The sequence below is a fragment of the Erythranthe guttata genome, chromosome 11 (assembly GCF_056151865.1).
Source record: "Erythranthe guttata isolate IM_541 chromosome 11, IM_541, whole genome shotgun sequence".
Classification (NCBI taxonomy): domain Eukaryota; kingdom Viridiplantae; phylum Streptophyta; class Magnoliopsida; order Lamiales; family Phrymaceae; genus Erythranthe; species Erythranthe guttata.
In genome coordinates this window covers 6,563,312-6,576,388 of record NC_142543.1, presented here as the reverse complement: position 1 = coordinate 6,576,388, position 13,077 = coordinate 6,563,312, and the positions used below count along the sequence as shown (strand labels likewise).

Sequence of the window (13,077 nt, the reverse complement as noted above, 5' to 3'; positions counted from 1 at the left end):
AACTTGATGAAAATTTTATTAAAAAAAGGAAAACAAATTCGACACATTATGTGTTGAAAAAACATTGCTGCTTAAAGTTCTTAAAAGAAAATTTTAAAAATTTCTTAATTTTTTTTTAAGCAGCAATGTTTTTTCGACACATACATGTCGAATTTTTAAGAAATTTCGACATGTTTGTGTCGATTTTTTTTTTTTAATTAATAATTTTTTTGACAAGTTGGTGTTGAAAATTGACAAAAAATTCGACCTGTATGTGTCAAAAACTGTAGGTGGATTTCGAAAAAAAATAAATAAATCAACCATTGAAGCTCAAAAAAGACACGAATAAATACTTTAATGGGTTCTCCTTCATGTAAACTACCATTTTATTGTCTTGTGACTCCATTTTATCAGTTTTGAGAGGTTTTGATTTTTTTCAATTTTGAATTTTTTTGGAGAGTTTGTAAGAAGATGAAGAAGAAGAGAGTGTTTGAATTTGGGGATGAGAAAAGAGTTTTTTAATTTTTGGTGTTGAAATGAGGAAAAAAAATTTTTTTTGTATAAATTGTATTTTGTTTGATGAGGGATATTTTAGTACATTGCTATTAAAAAAAATATTTTGGTATTAATCTAAGAAAAAATTGTAATAACTTCTATAAAATACGGTATTAAACTTGGTTGAATTGAAGTGAGAAAAAAATGGTATTAATTTCAGCCGCACCCTATCAAAAAACACGAGAAGCACACACCACCAATAAAAATCACACAATTACACACCAAGACATACGAAAAGATGCACACATACACATACACATAAAAAAAAAATTAACGATCTTGGAACAACCTTTTTCAATTCAATTTCCGAAATTTCGATTTTCAATTTTTTTTTATCGGACTAGGAATTAGTTAAAAGAAAAATAAAAAAATCCGCTTCCTGATCCGATTTACTTTTAAAACTTAATTCCATTATTGAAATATTACGTTTTTAGATTGTTTACTAAAAGAAATAGGAAAACTGCCGACAAAAAACCTAATTTTCTCTGTTTGCTTACTCGGCTGCGCTCTACTATTTTTTCGCCACATTTTGTATTTATGCATTTCTTCTCCTTAAACCTAATTTTATCTCCGCCGCCACTGTTTACCATTACCTCTCGTGCATTTTTACCCTTCTTCATCGACACATAGATCAATAGTAATACACCATCTTCAAGATAAATGTATCATCTTCATAGAGATTTATTCCATCATTTGACGTCGCGAAATGAATGCAGTGGTTGGCTTGTCATCGCTTACTAGATGGATCCGACAACAAAAACACTACAAGCCGCGGTGATTGCTATGGCCCACTCCACCTTGCCGTCATACACCTCGATTTAAAAATCTGTCAAGGTAACAAATTTCCAAAAACTTAGTATTTTTTGACGTAATTTTGCTTGATTATGCTCTTGGAATAGGATTTTAGAATCCAAAAAAAAAAAAATGAAAGTGGAATCATAACTAGATTTTGAATTCCGAAAAAGAAAATAATATTTTTTTTTCCTGAAAAACTTATTTTCGATCCGTTCTATTCGTTTTTCAAGCCCAGGTCGTTCCGCTAGGACATTTGTTTAATTTTTTTTTTCAAGTCTAAACTGATCGGTAAAAAATCATTTATATGTTATATTTTTAGAGGTTACTAAATTTATGATATTTTTTTAAACAATTTTTTTATCGATTAAGTTTCCATTCGAATCACAAATTTGATTGAATCTAGATATAAATCATTAATAACCTTAACATGTTGGATCTTGAATGTGGATACAACGTGAATAGTTATACTAAATTTATTTTAAATATTTTATAAGCTCTTAAATTTGATCAGATGTTTGAAAATTTTAAAAGATACTTTTCAGTATGTTTGGATATTGAATTTATAAAATTATTTTTATATTTTATAAGTTGGGCAAGAAGTTGGGAAATATAATTTTTTACTACATGACCCAACTATGATTATTAAAGTTATTTTCCTCAAATACTTTTATAAATTTTACAAATTACTTTAGCATCAATGCATCATATAAAAAATAAATATTACGCTCATAATATTTTTTTTAATTGTACTTATATGATATGTGATTATTTTCAAATAAATTTAGTTATAGTAAAATATTTTAAATAAATAATTTAGAAGAATTTTAATTCTTAACTATGTTAATAATTTAATAGTAAATTTTTATATCTTTACTTTACAATAATAAGAATCTTTTATATCTTTTACTTTACAAAAAAAAAAAAAATCATGGTTCCCAATTCCCCGTCGAATGTTTCGAATCCATGACCAAATAGTATTAGGTGCATGAAATTCATGAAATTGATTCTTAAAAAATAAAATAAAAATTTAAAAAATAAAATGAAAAATTGCTTCTTTTAAAGTACATATATTAATATTAGGGTAAATTCTACTTTCTCCACTTGTACTTTGACTCAATATTACTTTACCCCCTTCTACTATCGATTGCATCGATTTGCCCACTGTAGTTGAAAACATGTCTTAATGTGGTCCTCGTTGTTAGTTGTCAAACATTTAACCTTAACACCGTTTATCTAAGTTCTGAAATTACATAAACACCACCCCTCTCAGTTTAAATAATTAGAAAAAAAAAGAAAAAAAAAAAATTCAAGACAACGAGAAAACATAGTCCACGATGACAGCCAATATTTATTTTTAAATTCAAGCCAAAATTTTTATAATAATTATTTAAATTGGTAGGGATGTTATTTTTTTTTTTGGTAATTTTCAGACTTAGATCAAACACGGTTAATGTAAAAAACTAACGGCGATGGCCACATTGAGACAGTTTTTCAAGTATATGGGATCAAATCGATGCAATTGAGAGTAAAATGAGGTAAAGTGATATCGAACCAAAACACAACGAGGAAAGTAGAATTTATCCTTAATATTATTATTATTAATTATTATTATTATTATGATTATTATTTTTAAATAAAGCAGACTTGAAGATATTTTAGAATTAAAAATCATCCTTTCTTGTAATTCATTATGAAATTATAGGTAGATTTTGGTCATAATAAATAGAATGAAGAATAAATATAGTTTAATTTTTTTATTGGGAAGATCAAAAGGGTTCACCATCGAGTCAATAATATAATCAATGAAACCTAATCCCGTTCTTGTTTGTTTTATGGGCATAAAATCTAATCCTATTTATGCTTGCTTCTAATACAGTCCCAATTACTGCAATGCTGTGATTGGATCGGATCAGGATTAATTTAATTCAAAGATAATCTCTATTTAGAATAAATTTATTATTCCATCCCTTTAAATTTGAACGGTCATGTTGAATAATTCATACATATTTCTAAATTATTACTATTATTTTCTGAAGATTTTTTTAAATAATTTATAGAATAAATTAATTAAGTAATGAATTTAAATAATATAATTCAAAGCGTAGAATAAACTAATAGTGGAATTTAAAGAATATGACAGTCATATAATTAACGAAATCTAATAGTTATAATTTTTTTTCCAGTCCAAGCAATTTTTTTTTTAATTTTGATTAAAAATATTAACATTTTAGAAGATTTTGTAAATGATTTATATGTAATGAATTTAATTTCCTCTTCATTTGGTAGTCCACTCAGTGTATTGTCAGACAAAATCAGAGAATATGAGTCGTAGATTACAAATATATAATGATTAAATTAAATAAATTAACAAAAAACAATAGATATATTATATATTATATATGCAAGGTGCATTATTGCTTTGCGCTTACCGAAAATACATAAATAAAAAAGAGGGAAAGGGGCGAAAAATTGAAAAAATTCAAAAAGTTTCCTTTAAAATTAAATCCAATTTCAAGTCCGCGCCAAACAGTCCCTAAATCCTCCTCCCTATATTTAAGCGTAAACTCCCAGAGGGCCAAACCACTCACTCACTCCATCCTCCACTTTCAATTTTACAGTGTTTTTTTTTCTCTTTAATTAATTAATTAATTAAAATTCAAAAACCTCTTTTTTTTTTTTTTTTTTTTAATTTTTTTTCCCAGCAATCAACCAATGGCGCACGTTAGCAACCTCCCCTGCGACGGCGACGGAGTCTGCATGGTGTGCAAGGTGAAGGCGGCGGAAGGGGAAACCATCACCTGCAAGACGTGCGCAACGCCGTGGCACGCCGCTTGCCTCACCACGCCTCCCAAAACCCTAGCCGATGCCGCCCAGTGGGAATGCCCTGACTGCTCGGATCTCTCCGGAGCCGCCGTCCAGCCGGCCGTCTCCGGTGGAGGCCTGGTGGAGAAGATCCGTGCGATTGAGTCCGACGCTTCGCTGAATGATAGGGAGAAGGCGAAGCAGCGGCAGGAGCTGTTGGGCGGAGGCGGCGAGAAGGAGAAGGAGAAGAAGGGTGGTGACGGCGGCGTGGGCTGTTTGGGGATTTTGGGGGATAAGTTCAACTGCTCCATTTGCATGCAGCTCCTCGAGAAGCCTGTCTCTGTATGTTTTTACTCTTTTCTCCTCTGTTCATATATTGCAAATGTGCTTTTTCCCCCTTTCGTTGGAATTCTAATAGCTGTGTTTGATCTGGGAATTTTATGTGGTTTGACTTTTTGCGGTGGTGAATTTGATTTTGACTTGGCTCTGCTGTGGTTTAATCAACTTGGGGGTGACTTTTGTAGAGCACCGTTGGAAAAAAAAATGGTTTTCTTTGCCATTTTAAAGAAATCTGGTTTCCTTTGCTTTCTGTAATGTTTTAGATTTTCTTAGTAGTTCTCAAATTAAAAAAAATCCAATTCTTTCATATGGTTAATATTTTTTTTTTATTGATAATAAAATCAGTTTCTGTATTTTTTTTCTGGTATAAAATTGGAGTTCTATTTTGGCAATTATCTGTTTTATCTGGAGTGGGGAGAGGGATGTGTTTCTTGGGGTGGATTGTTGTTGAATAATTTGTTGAATATGTTAGTGCTCTAGTTTGAATTTTGAGTAGAACATTAATCGTTTGGGATGAAGTAAATTTAGCGATAAGTAGCTTGCGGAAACCTATAAGTACTTAATTGCATGTCCAATTTGTTTCTATAGGGTTGTTTGTTCTAATATTTCAATAAATTTATACTAAAATAGAACAATTTGGATTCTAGTGTTATCCGTACTAGTTTTACGACTGATATCGCTCTGTGACGTCATTAGTCGGTTTGCGATTTTGGATTGATATGCAAATTAGTAAAGTTCTTATAACCATTCTAATTCTTGTTTTTTCAGACACCATGTGGCCACAACTTTTGCTTGAAATGCTTTCACAAATGGGTTGGACAGCAGGGCAAGAAAACGTGCGCTATTTGTCGCAAGACAATTCCTCCCAAAATGGCAAGGGAGCCTCGCATTAATTCTGCTATCGTTATGGCTATCAGAATGGCCAAATATTCCCAGTCCAGTTCTTCTGTAGGCCCACCAAAGGCTAGCCATTTTATCCACAACCAAGATCGTCCCGACAAAGCATTCACCACCGAACGAGCCAAAAAATCTGGAAATGCTAATGCATGCAGTGGCAAGATTTTTGTCACAATCCCTCTTGATTTTTTCGGTCCAATTACAGCGGAAAATGACCCAACGAGAAATACGGGTGTTGTGGTTGGAGAAACTTGGGAAAATAGGATGGACTGTCGACAGTGGGGGGCCCACTTTCCGCATGTTGCAGGTATTTGTGGTCAATCCGATCATGGTGCTCAGTCTGTTGCACTCTCTGGGGGTTACGTTGATGATGAGGATCACGGTGAATGGTTCCTCTATACTGGAAGGTAAATTTTCAATGCATATTGTATTAGTTTTATTAAAAAATCTAGGTAAACTTACATCTTAACTAAATGAAGATGATGTTTAAATGTGTGTCCTTATATGTTAGTAAGTTACTCTTGATATTGGCATCTGCGTCAATTTTTTTATTTCAGATATTGTAATTTTTTATGGTTCATTATCATTGGTACCTTGGCATAGCTTTGGTTTTGTGTGAATAACTGGTAGCTGGTTGAAATTAGGTATATTGTTTCTGTTAGCAATGCATTTAAATCTTTTATGCCATTTTTGCATCAGTATCTTTTGGTAGATGCAAGTCTGTTGCTACGTGTCTATTTTCTGCTCTACTTCAGCGTGTTATTTTATTTTTATCTTCCCTGAATGCTTCAAATTTCTTGTGAACTGTGAGTAGTTATGTTCGCGCCTTTTCGGCTGCATATATTCCTTTCCTAATTTTGGTTCTTTGGTATGATCATTATCTACAACTTTACAATGTAGTTTAGGGCCTTCCATATCGAATCACTTGCTACACAACAAATTTTTTATTGCTATCATGGATAAGAATTGTGAAGGACCTGAATTTAGCTGACTTTTTCTTTTTCTTTCCTTTTTGCTGATCGCAACATTTGGTACATTCAACGCCTTTTTATTATTTGTACCCAACTTTCCTGTTTGGTGGTGCTGTGTGCATATTCAGAATGAATCTAATAAAATCTTTTCATTTGGTTGATGGTTGCAGTGGTGGACGTGATCTTACTGGGAATAAACGTACAAACAAGGAACAATCATTTGACCAGACCTTTTTGAAATATAATGAAGCCTTACGTATCAGTTGCCGACAAGGTTATCCAGTACGTGTTGTGAGGTAAGCTGTTTCTTTTTTCTTTTTTAAATATCTAAGGAATAGTGCAAAAGTTAATTTTGTCATAACTAGGCTCTGAAATGTCTTAAGTGGTGAAAAAAATATGATAATTTTGTGTTTGCAGTTTCCTGCCAATCAACAATCATGTATTGGTAATATAACATTTACTGCGTATGGTTGATGGCCTTTATGAACATTTAATTCTCTGTAGGCGCATGTCTCAGTGGCCTTCCTTACTTAGTACTTATTTCAGAGGATTTCTTGGGTTTGTAAATACTCGACATTGATGAAAGAAATAGCTAGTTAGATACTTGGTAAAAATAAATTACTATTGTTGACATACCTTAAAATGCTTACAATTTATATTCTTATTAAACCATTTTAATTGGAGACAGATTGCCAGACTATCCTTTTTTTTTTTCTTTCTATATTTGCGGTGATAACGTAGAAAATGGAATTATATTTTCCTCTTGTGAAAACCTTTATGGTAATTTATTTGGTTAGTACACCATTACTATTTTGATTATTCTCAATGCATGTGGTTATTTTTTTCTGGTATTCTTTTCATGGGCAGGTCCCATAAGGAGAAACGATCTTCTTATGCACCACTTGAAGGTGTGCGCTATGATGGGGTTTACAGGATTGAAAAGTGTTGGCGCAAGATTGGAATTCAAGTATAATTCTTTTCAATGAAAAAAAAACTCTGCCTGCTGTTGTTATGTAATATGTTGTCTCACTGTATTGCTGTTGAATTATTTCAGGGGTTTAAAGTGTGCCGTTATCTTTTTGTTCGCTGTGATAACGAGCCCGCACCATGGACAAGGTTAGTTGCTTTGTCATTATTGCATCATCTTCCTTAGTCACTCTATGCATTTATTTCTAATTAAGTGCTTATTCCGTATTTGGAACTAATTATTGTTTGCTGCAGTGATACCCATGGAGACCGCCCTAGATCATCTCTGCCTAGTGTTTCTGAGTTGAAGAAGGCTACTGATATTACCGAAAGAAAAGGGAGTCCTGCCTGGGATTATGATGTGAGAAGCTATAATCTCATTTCTTGGTTAATTTCTTCATTTTTGTGAACTTGTTTGAGTTCAGAAACTGAGGTTTGCATGGGATGGGCTCTGTACAATTTTTAAAATTTATTTTTTTGTGCAGGAGGAACAAGGTCGTTGGGTATGGAAGAGACCACAACCAGCAAGTCGTAAAGCACCTGGTGACTATGAAGAAGATAGTGAAGGTAATAAGATTACAGGCAAAAGAAAACGTAAGAGCCAAAAGGGATCCGTAAAACAAAAGCTTTTGAAAGGTAATGTTTATGTTTTAAAGTCTTTCTTGAAATTACTGAGGTTCTTGGTATGGCAATTTTGATTAATAAAATCCGTATCTGAATAATGCAGAATTTAGCTGCCTCATTTGCCGGAAAGTGATGGTCCAACCAATGACTACACCCTGTGCTCATAACTTCTGCAAGGGATGCTTAGAGGGTGCTTTTGCTGGTCAATCTTTTGTCAAAGATAGGACATGTGGAGGGAGAAGGACACTGCGTGCGCAAAAGAACGTTATGAAGTGTCCGTCTTGCAAAAACGATATATCTGAATTCCTTCAAAATCCCCAGGTACAAAAAAGAAAAGATATTTATTTTTCTTCAATTGTTTTTTTTCATTTTTATTGGAAGCATGTGAATTAATTAATTGATTGAATATGTGTGTGCAGGTGAACAGGGAGTTGATGAATGTGATAGAATCACTACAGGACCAGATGAAGGAGGAAAGCTTGGAGGCTGAAACAGTTGTTGAAGAAAAAAGTGACAGTTTAAGTAGTAATGATGCAGAGGATGGTGCAAGTATGGATGTCGACACAAATGAAGATTCCGTTGATGCTGAAAACAAAGAGAACCGTGATGTGAATGCTGAAATTGTGAAGCCGAAGCCGAAGCCGAAGCCGAAGCCAAGCAAGGGCAAGAAGAAAGGCAGTGTGAAAACTCCCGATGATACCCCTACCCGACGAGTTTCCAAGAGAAATAAAGTAGCTGCGGCGATGTGATGTTGATGCTAACAAAATATGTATCTACTCCCAAACGGTCTCTCGAATGCTGATGCTACTTTTGTGCTCTCCTTTTTTTGTATTTTGTGGTAGCTGTTTTGCCATGGGGGAACCATACTATTGGGATTTTTGAAAGGGGAAATGGGTTTTTTTGTTTATTTTGTCCGGTTTTTAAGTGATACCTGTTTTATGAATGAACTACATTTTGATATAATCAATGGGTACAACAAAGCTTCTTTCAGGTTTTGAAACAGAAGCTTTGGTGCTACATTTGATATCATGATTTTGGTTTACCATCCTTTAAATATATATATATTGCTTTTGAAATTTTATCTTGTGGTACTTGTTATATTCTTTTTAGTTTCAAGAAGAAGCAGTGATACAAAACATGTAGGATTGATGACCTTTCCTATCATAATATTTGGTGGGGAACTAACTCTCTTTAGTTGATCTGTCTGGTTTATTTTCTTGCTTTTGCAGCATCATTAAAAAAGTCATGTTCCGAATTCTATTTTATGCACCTGTATCGTGTCTTGAATCACAAGATTGAAGTTCTGGGTTTCTCTATTAGTTATTTACCATTATGTTCAATATGAAATGAATCAGTACAAGTTTAGGCTGTTATGCTAAAATAAGATTGTACAGGATGACATGAACAAGCTAAATACACAACAAGAGTGACCTTTTTTTTTGTAGAGTTTACGTTTATGTGTAACAGCAGCCATAACAAATCCAAAGCACTAAAACCACTGCATTTTTTTTAAATATCACCTACAATGAAAAGTGTGTGATTGACAAAATAACTCAATAGAAGGTTTTCCCATCTACCTAATTGCGATTCTGTGGATAGTTTTGCTGCTCAAGCTTTTCTATCAGTGCTGCTTTCTCCTTCTCAGGCAATGCTTTGAATATGAAGACCGATTTGTCTCCTATATCATCCTACAAAATAGATACACAAATCATTCTCTATATTATTATCTATAGTCGGAGAGTGGAAAATCAACGTTATAATACAAGTGTCAAAGTGAACGAAGCATCTTAGAATAAAACCTTAATAGGCTGAGTGAACTTTCTTCCGGCAAACACGACAAAGAGCGCCATCCACACACCCAACAAACTCAGTTTTGTACCTTCATCCATCAAACCACTCTGTATAGTATACCAATTACACAGGTCCGTCATTTGAGAAGAAAAAAGAAACTGAATACATTGTGAGATATCAACTTATTAAAAGTTAAAACTACTATCTATTTCAACGACTTCGAAAATACGTTGTTCGATTAAACCAACCATTTTTCGAACATTTTTCCTACGATACACGAAACATTAAACCTAATTAGAGATAGTAGAAGTATACCAGATGCCCAAGCAGAACCGATGGAATGATAAATGTCAATATACCAGCTTCCAGCTTCCCATAGCAAAGTCCTAAAACAAGTACCGAAAAAATGAATTAAAAAAACCCGAAATTCAGCAACAACTTATTACTATAGACTATAGTTGAACATAAAATTTCACCCGAATCCCCGGTTTTCGTACAATATAAAACTACTCTACTCTAACTTGGTGCTATAAGTTCAACTAATGCTTCTGCTAGACTTAATTTTCAAATGATCAAATCAAGCTCACACATTTTCCGAAATTAAGCTCGAGTAGCGCAACTCATCCAAAACACTCATTTTGCACACAAATTGAGTTCAGTTAGACTGAGTTCATTCATTCGTTGTTAAATAAAAAAATAAAATAAAAATTAATACCTTCCTTGAACACAAGGCCAGTTAAAGCAGCAAACAGCGGGCCAACTAACCAAACAGCCGCAGGATTGAGAACAACATACTCCACCAAACCCTTACCGGCCGGTTGCGCCAGAGCTGCATATGCAGCCAACGATCCAAGGCCACCAATTAACCACAGCCCCTGTAGCGTGCGCTTGATTTCAGTAACATAAATGTGAATCAGAAACAGAGAAACCCCCAATCCACAAGCTCCGACTCCATAAAACAAATCCAAATTCCTTCTTATCAAATCCATTACTTCAGAATCGGTGCTGTACAGAAACGCCGTCGACGAAGCAATCACAAATGACGAGGCGGCGGTGACGAGCCCTGATCTGTACAGAACCACTTCCTGGACGTCGGCTGAGTCGACTTTCCATGGGCCGTAGACTCCTTGGTACACGGCGGCGGAATCCGGCGGTTCTCCCAACGCTTGACTTCTCACGGAGAGCGACGGGCGGCGGAGAGTTATCGGAGGTGAATTGGGGCGGAGGAAGTGAGAATTAGGCGAGGGTTTGAGGTAGAGAGGAAGATTGATGGTGGTGGTGGTGGTGGTGGTCATGGTTTTCGGGGATATAATAAAAACCATTTCTGCCCGCTAATTTTGGATTAGTTCGTTACGAATATCAAATATCGTTATTTTTATTTAAATTCCGAAATTGTTATTATTAACAGAGGAGATATTTCTGAATATGTGAATGGGCTAATTCACTTTGAAATCTTTTACAAAGTTAAATAAGGGGGAAATTGCAAAAAAAAAGAAAAAATGCATGACTATTATAAATGAATTTGTTATTTTAATTATTAATTTATTATGAGTACGCAGCAATTGATAAATCCATACTAGATGAGTCATGGCTTTAGCTGTATAGCCTTAATACGTGTCTCTCTATTTGAGCATGACAATGCTGGGTTTTATCTATCCTACACCCGGTGAAGGTTACACCGGGTGATTTTTAACCGTTGATCTACACACACCAATGTGGGTGTGTGTGTGTTTGTGTGTATATGAATGGTAAAGATCTACCCGGTGTATTTCACCCGGTGTAGGATCTCAAAAGCCTGCTGGGTATGTATTTTTTTTATAAATAGGAGCTATTTAAGAGAATAAATAATTCAATTCCTCTTTCCCAAACAATTTCTTTACAGAAATTTTCAATTAGTTTTTTCTTTCCTTCACAGTAGCTTCGGCTTTTAGTATTGCTTCACAATTTAATTTCTTTTATTTTACAACAATAATAGCTCCAATTCTAACATCCACTCTATGAATGTACTATTAATTCAATAGATATATATATATATATATATACACTCTGTATTATATTTTATATTCCACAACACATTATCTACCCTGCTCTATAAAAAAAATTGTAAAATTAAGTTAGAATTTTCCTTCTATATATTTTTATTTTATTATGGCCCGAATCGAAAAAAAGAAATTTCAAATTCTTGATGTTACCGGCAGTAACATTTTATCATGGTGCTTAGATATCAAATTACATCTCCAAGGACTAAATCTTGCGAAAACCTTGGATATCAAGGAGGTAAATATGGAAGATGAGGCAAATGTTATAATTTTTATCCGTCACCATCTTATTGAGAATTTGAAAGACGAGTATATACAATTGAAAAGGCCATCAGAAATATGGCAAAAATTCAAGGAGATGGTTGATCACACAATGACTGTGATCCTCCCACATGCTCAATATGATCAGCAGCACCTAAGGCCGCATAACTTCAATCTGTTGCCGACTATAATTCGACACTATTTAAAATTGAGTCCCGATTACCCTTATGCTGCGTAAAAATATTTGAGTATGATAAATTGGAGAAAACTTTCTCCACTATGCATGTCTCGAACTTGGTGCTCAAACAACAATATAGGCTGCGACAGTTGTAACATATTTGGAGTTGATCTATGTACTCTTCACAGCAGAAAAAACAAATGAGCTGTTGTTGAAAAATCATGATTTGCGACCATCTGGGTCCTAAGCTGTGCCTGAAGCACATGCTAATCAAATAGAAATATGGGCCGATTTAGGACCGTCAATGTAGATTTGGGCGTGGTGCCCACAGAGAAGTGGACGTGGTCTCCCTCAAGATGCGCGAAATAATAACCGAGATGGATATTAATATCCCCATTGAAATAATAATACGGTCAGGCAAAGACAACAATTTAATGCAACTCGCGATAAATGCAAGATGCATGCTGAAAGGTCTCCCGAAAATATGTGTATCAGACGTGGAATGACTGGACGCCGGACCAAAGTTTGCAGAACTGCCCAACATTTGGTAAACCTGTATCAGGACTCAAAAAGATACAAAGAAAAAATATCATTGAGGTAGAAATGCTACATGCTGTTCTTGAAACTAGCACGTTTGGAAGCATGCTTGATCACGATCCTATTCAAGATAGATCATTTCTTGAGTTATCATATTTCTTTACAGATCTTGACCCTCTTGTATAAATTGCCAAATGAGCATCTTTTTTAGGTTATTTTGTACTCACTATGTATATTTTGTATATATGTCTCTCGGATGATGCCGTGGTTGAGCTATTTTATGTTTTAATGTATTCATGTACATATCTCCCTTGGAAGTTATATTCCCAAGGTTGAGCTGATA

General features: G+C 34.2%; 2 protein-coding genes across 2 annotated transcripts; one reads left to right on the top strand and one right to left on the bottom strand.

The window, feature by feature from the left end:
- Positions 1 to 802: 802 nt before the first annotated feature.
- Positions 803 to 9,004, top strand: LOC105968088 (E3 ubiquitin-protein ligase ORTHRUS 2). The gene is made up of 10 exons (XM_012992702.2): positions 803 to 1,368; positions 4,032 to 4,473; positions 5,239 to 5,774; positions 6,509 to 6,634; positions 7,206 to 7,305; positions 7,393 to 7,454; positions 7,560 to 7,665; positions 7,790 to 7,940; positions 8,032 to 8,249; positions 8,348 to 9,004. The coding sequence occupies exons 2-10, from the start codon at positions 4,042 to 4,044 to the stop codon at positions 8,675 to 8,677; spliced, it is 2,061 nt and encodes a 686-aa protein (XP_012848156.2). The 5' UTR covers positions 803 to 1,368; positions 4,032 to 4,041; the 3' UTR covers positions 8,678 to 9,004.
- Positions 9,005 to 9,342: 338 nt separating this feature from the next.
- LOC105968129 (integral membrane family protein) lies at positions 9,343 to 11,201 on the bottom strand. Its single transcript, XM_012992748.2, has 4 exons — positions 10,435 to 11,201; positions 10,035 to 10,105; positions 9,728 to 9,826; positions 9,343 to 9,616 (listed from the first exon to the last, which is right to left on the bottom strand). The coding sequence occupies exons 1-4, from the start codon at positions 11,039 to 11,041 to the stop codon at positions 9,506 to 9,508; spliced, it is 888 nt and encodes a 295-aa protein (XP_012848202.2). The 5' UTR covers positions 11,042 to 11,201; the 3' UTR covers positions 9,343 to 9,505.
- Between the last annotated feature and the right edge of the window lie 1,876 nt (positions 11,202 to 13,077).

What these genes read in the sequence shown, in the direction of transcription:
- LOC105968129 (XM_012992748.2), bottom strand. Translation starts at nt 11,041, where the DNA reads ATGGTTTTTATTATATCCCCGAAAACCATGACCACCACCACCACCACC. An exon ending in TGGCCTTGTGTTCAAGGAAG is followed by an intron (nt 10,106 to 10,434) that starts GTATTAATTTTT and finishes TACTTGTTTTAG; the next exon opens with GACTTTGCTATGGGAAGCTG. An exon ending in CGGTTCTGCTTGGGCATCTG is followed by an intron (nt 9,827 to 10,034) that starts GTATACTTCTAC and finishes TATACTATACAG; the next exon opens with AGTGGTTTGATGGATGAAGG.
- LOC105968088 (XM_012992702.2), top strand. Translation starts at nt 4,042, where the DNA reads ATGGCGCACGTTAGCAACCTCCCCTGCGACGGCGACGGAGTCTGCATG. An exon ending in TCCTCGAGAAGCCTGTCTCT is followed by an intron (nt 4,474 to 5,238) that starts GTATGTTTTTAC and finishes TTGTTTTTTCAG; the next exon opens with ACACCATGTGGCCACAACTT. An exon ending in GGCGCAAGATTGGAATTCAA is followed by an intron (nt 7,306 to 7,392) that starts GTATAATTCTTT and finishes GAATTATTTCAG; the next exon opens with GGGTTTAAAGTGTGCCGTTA.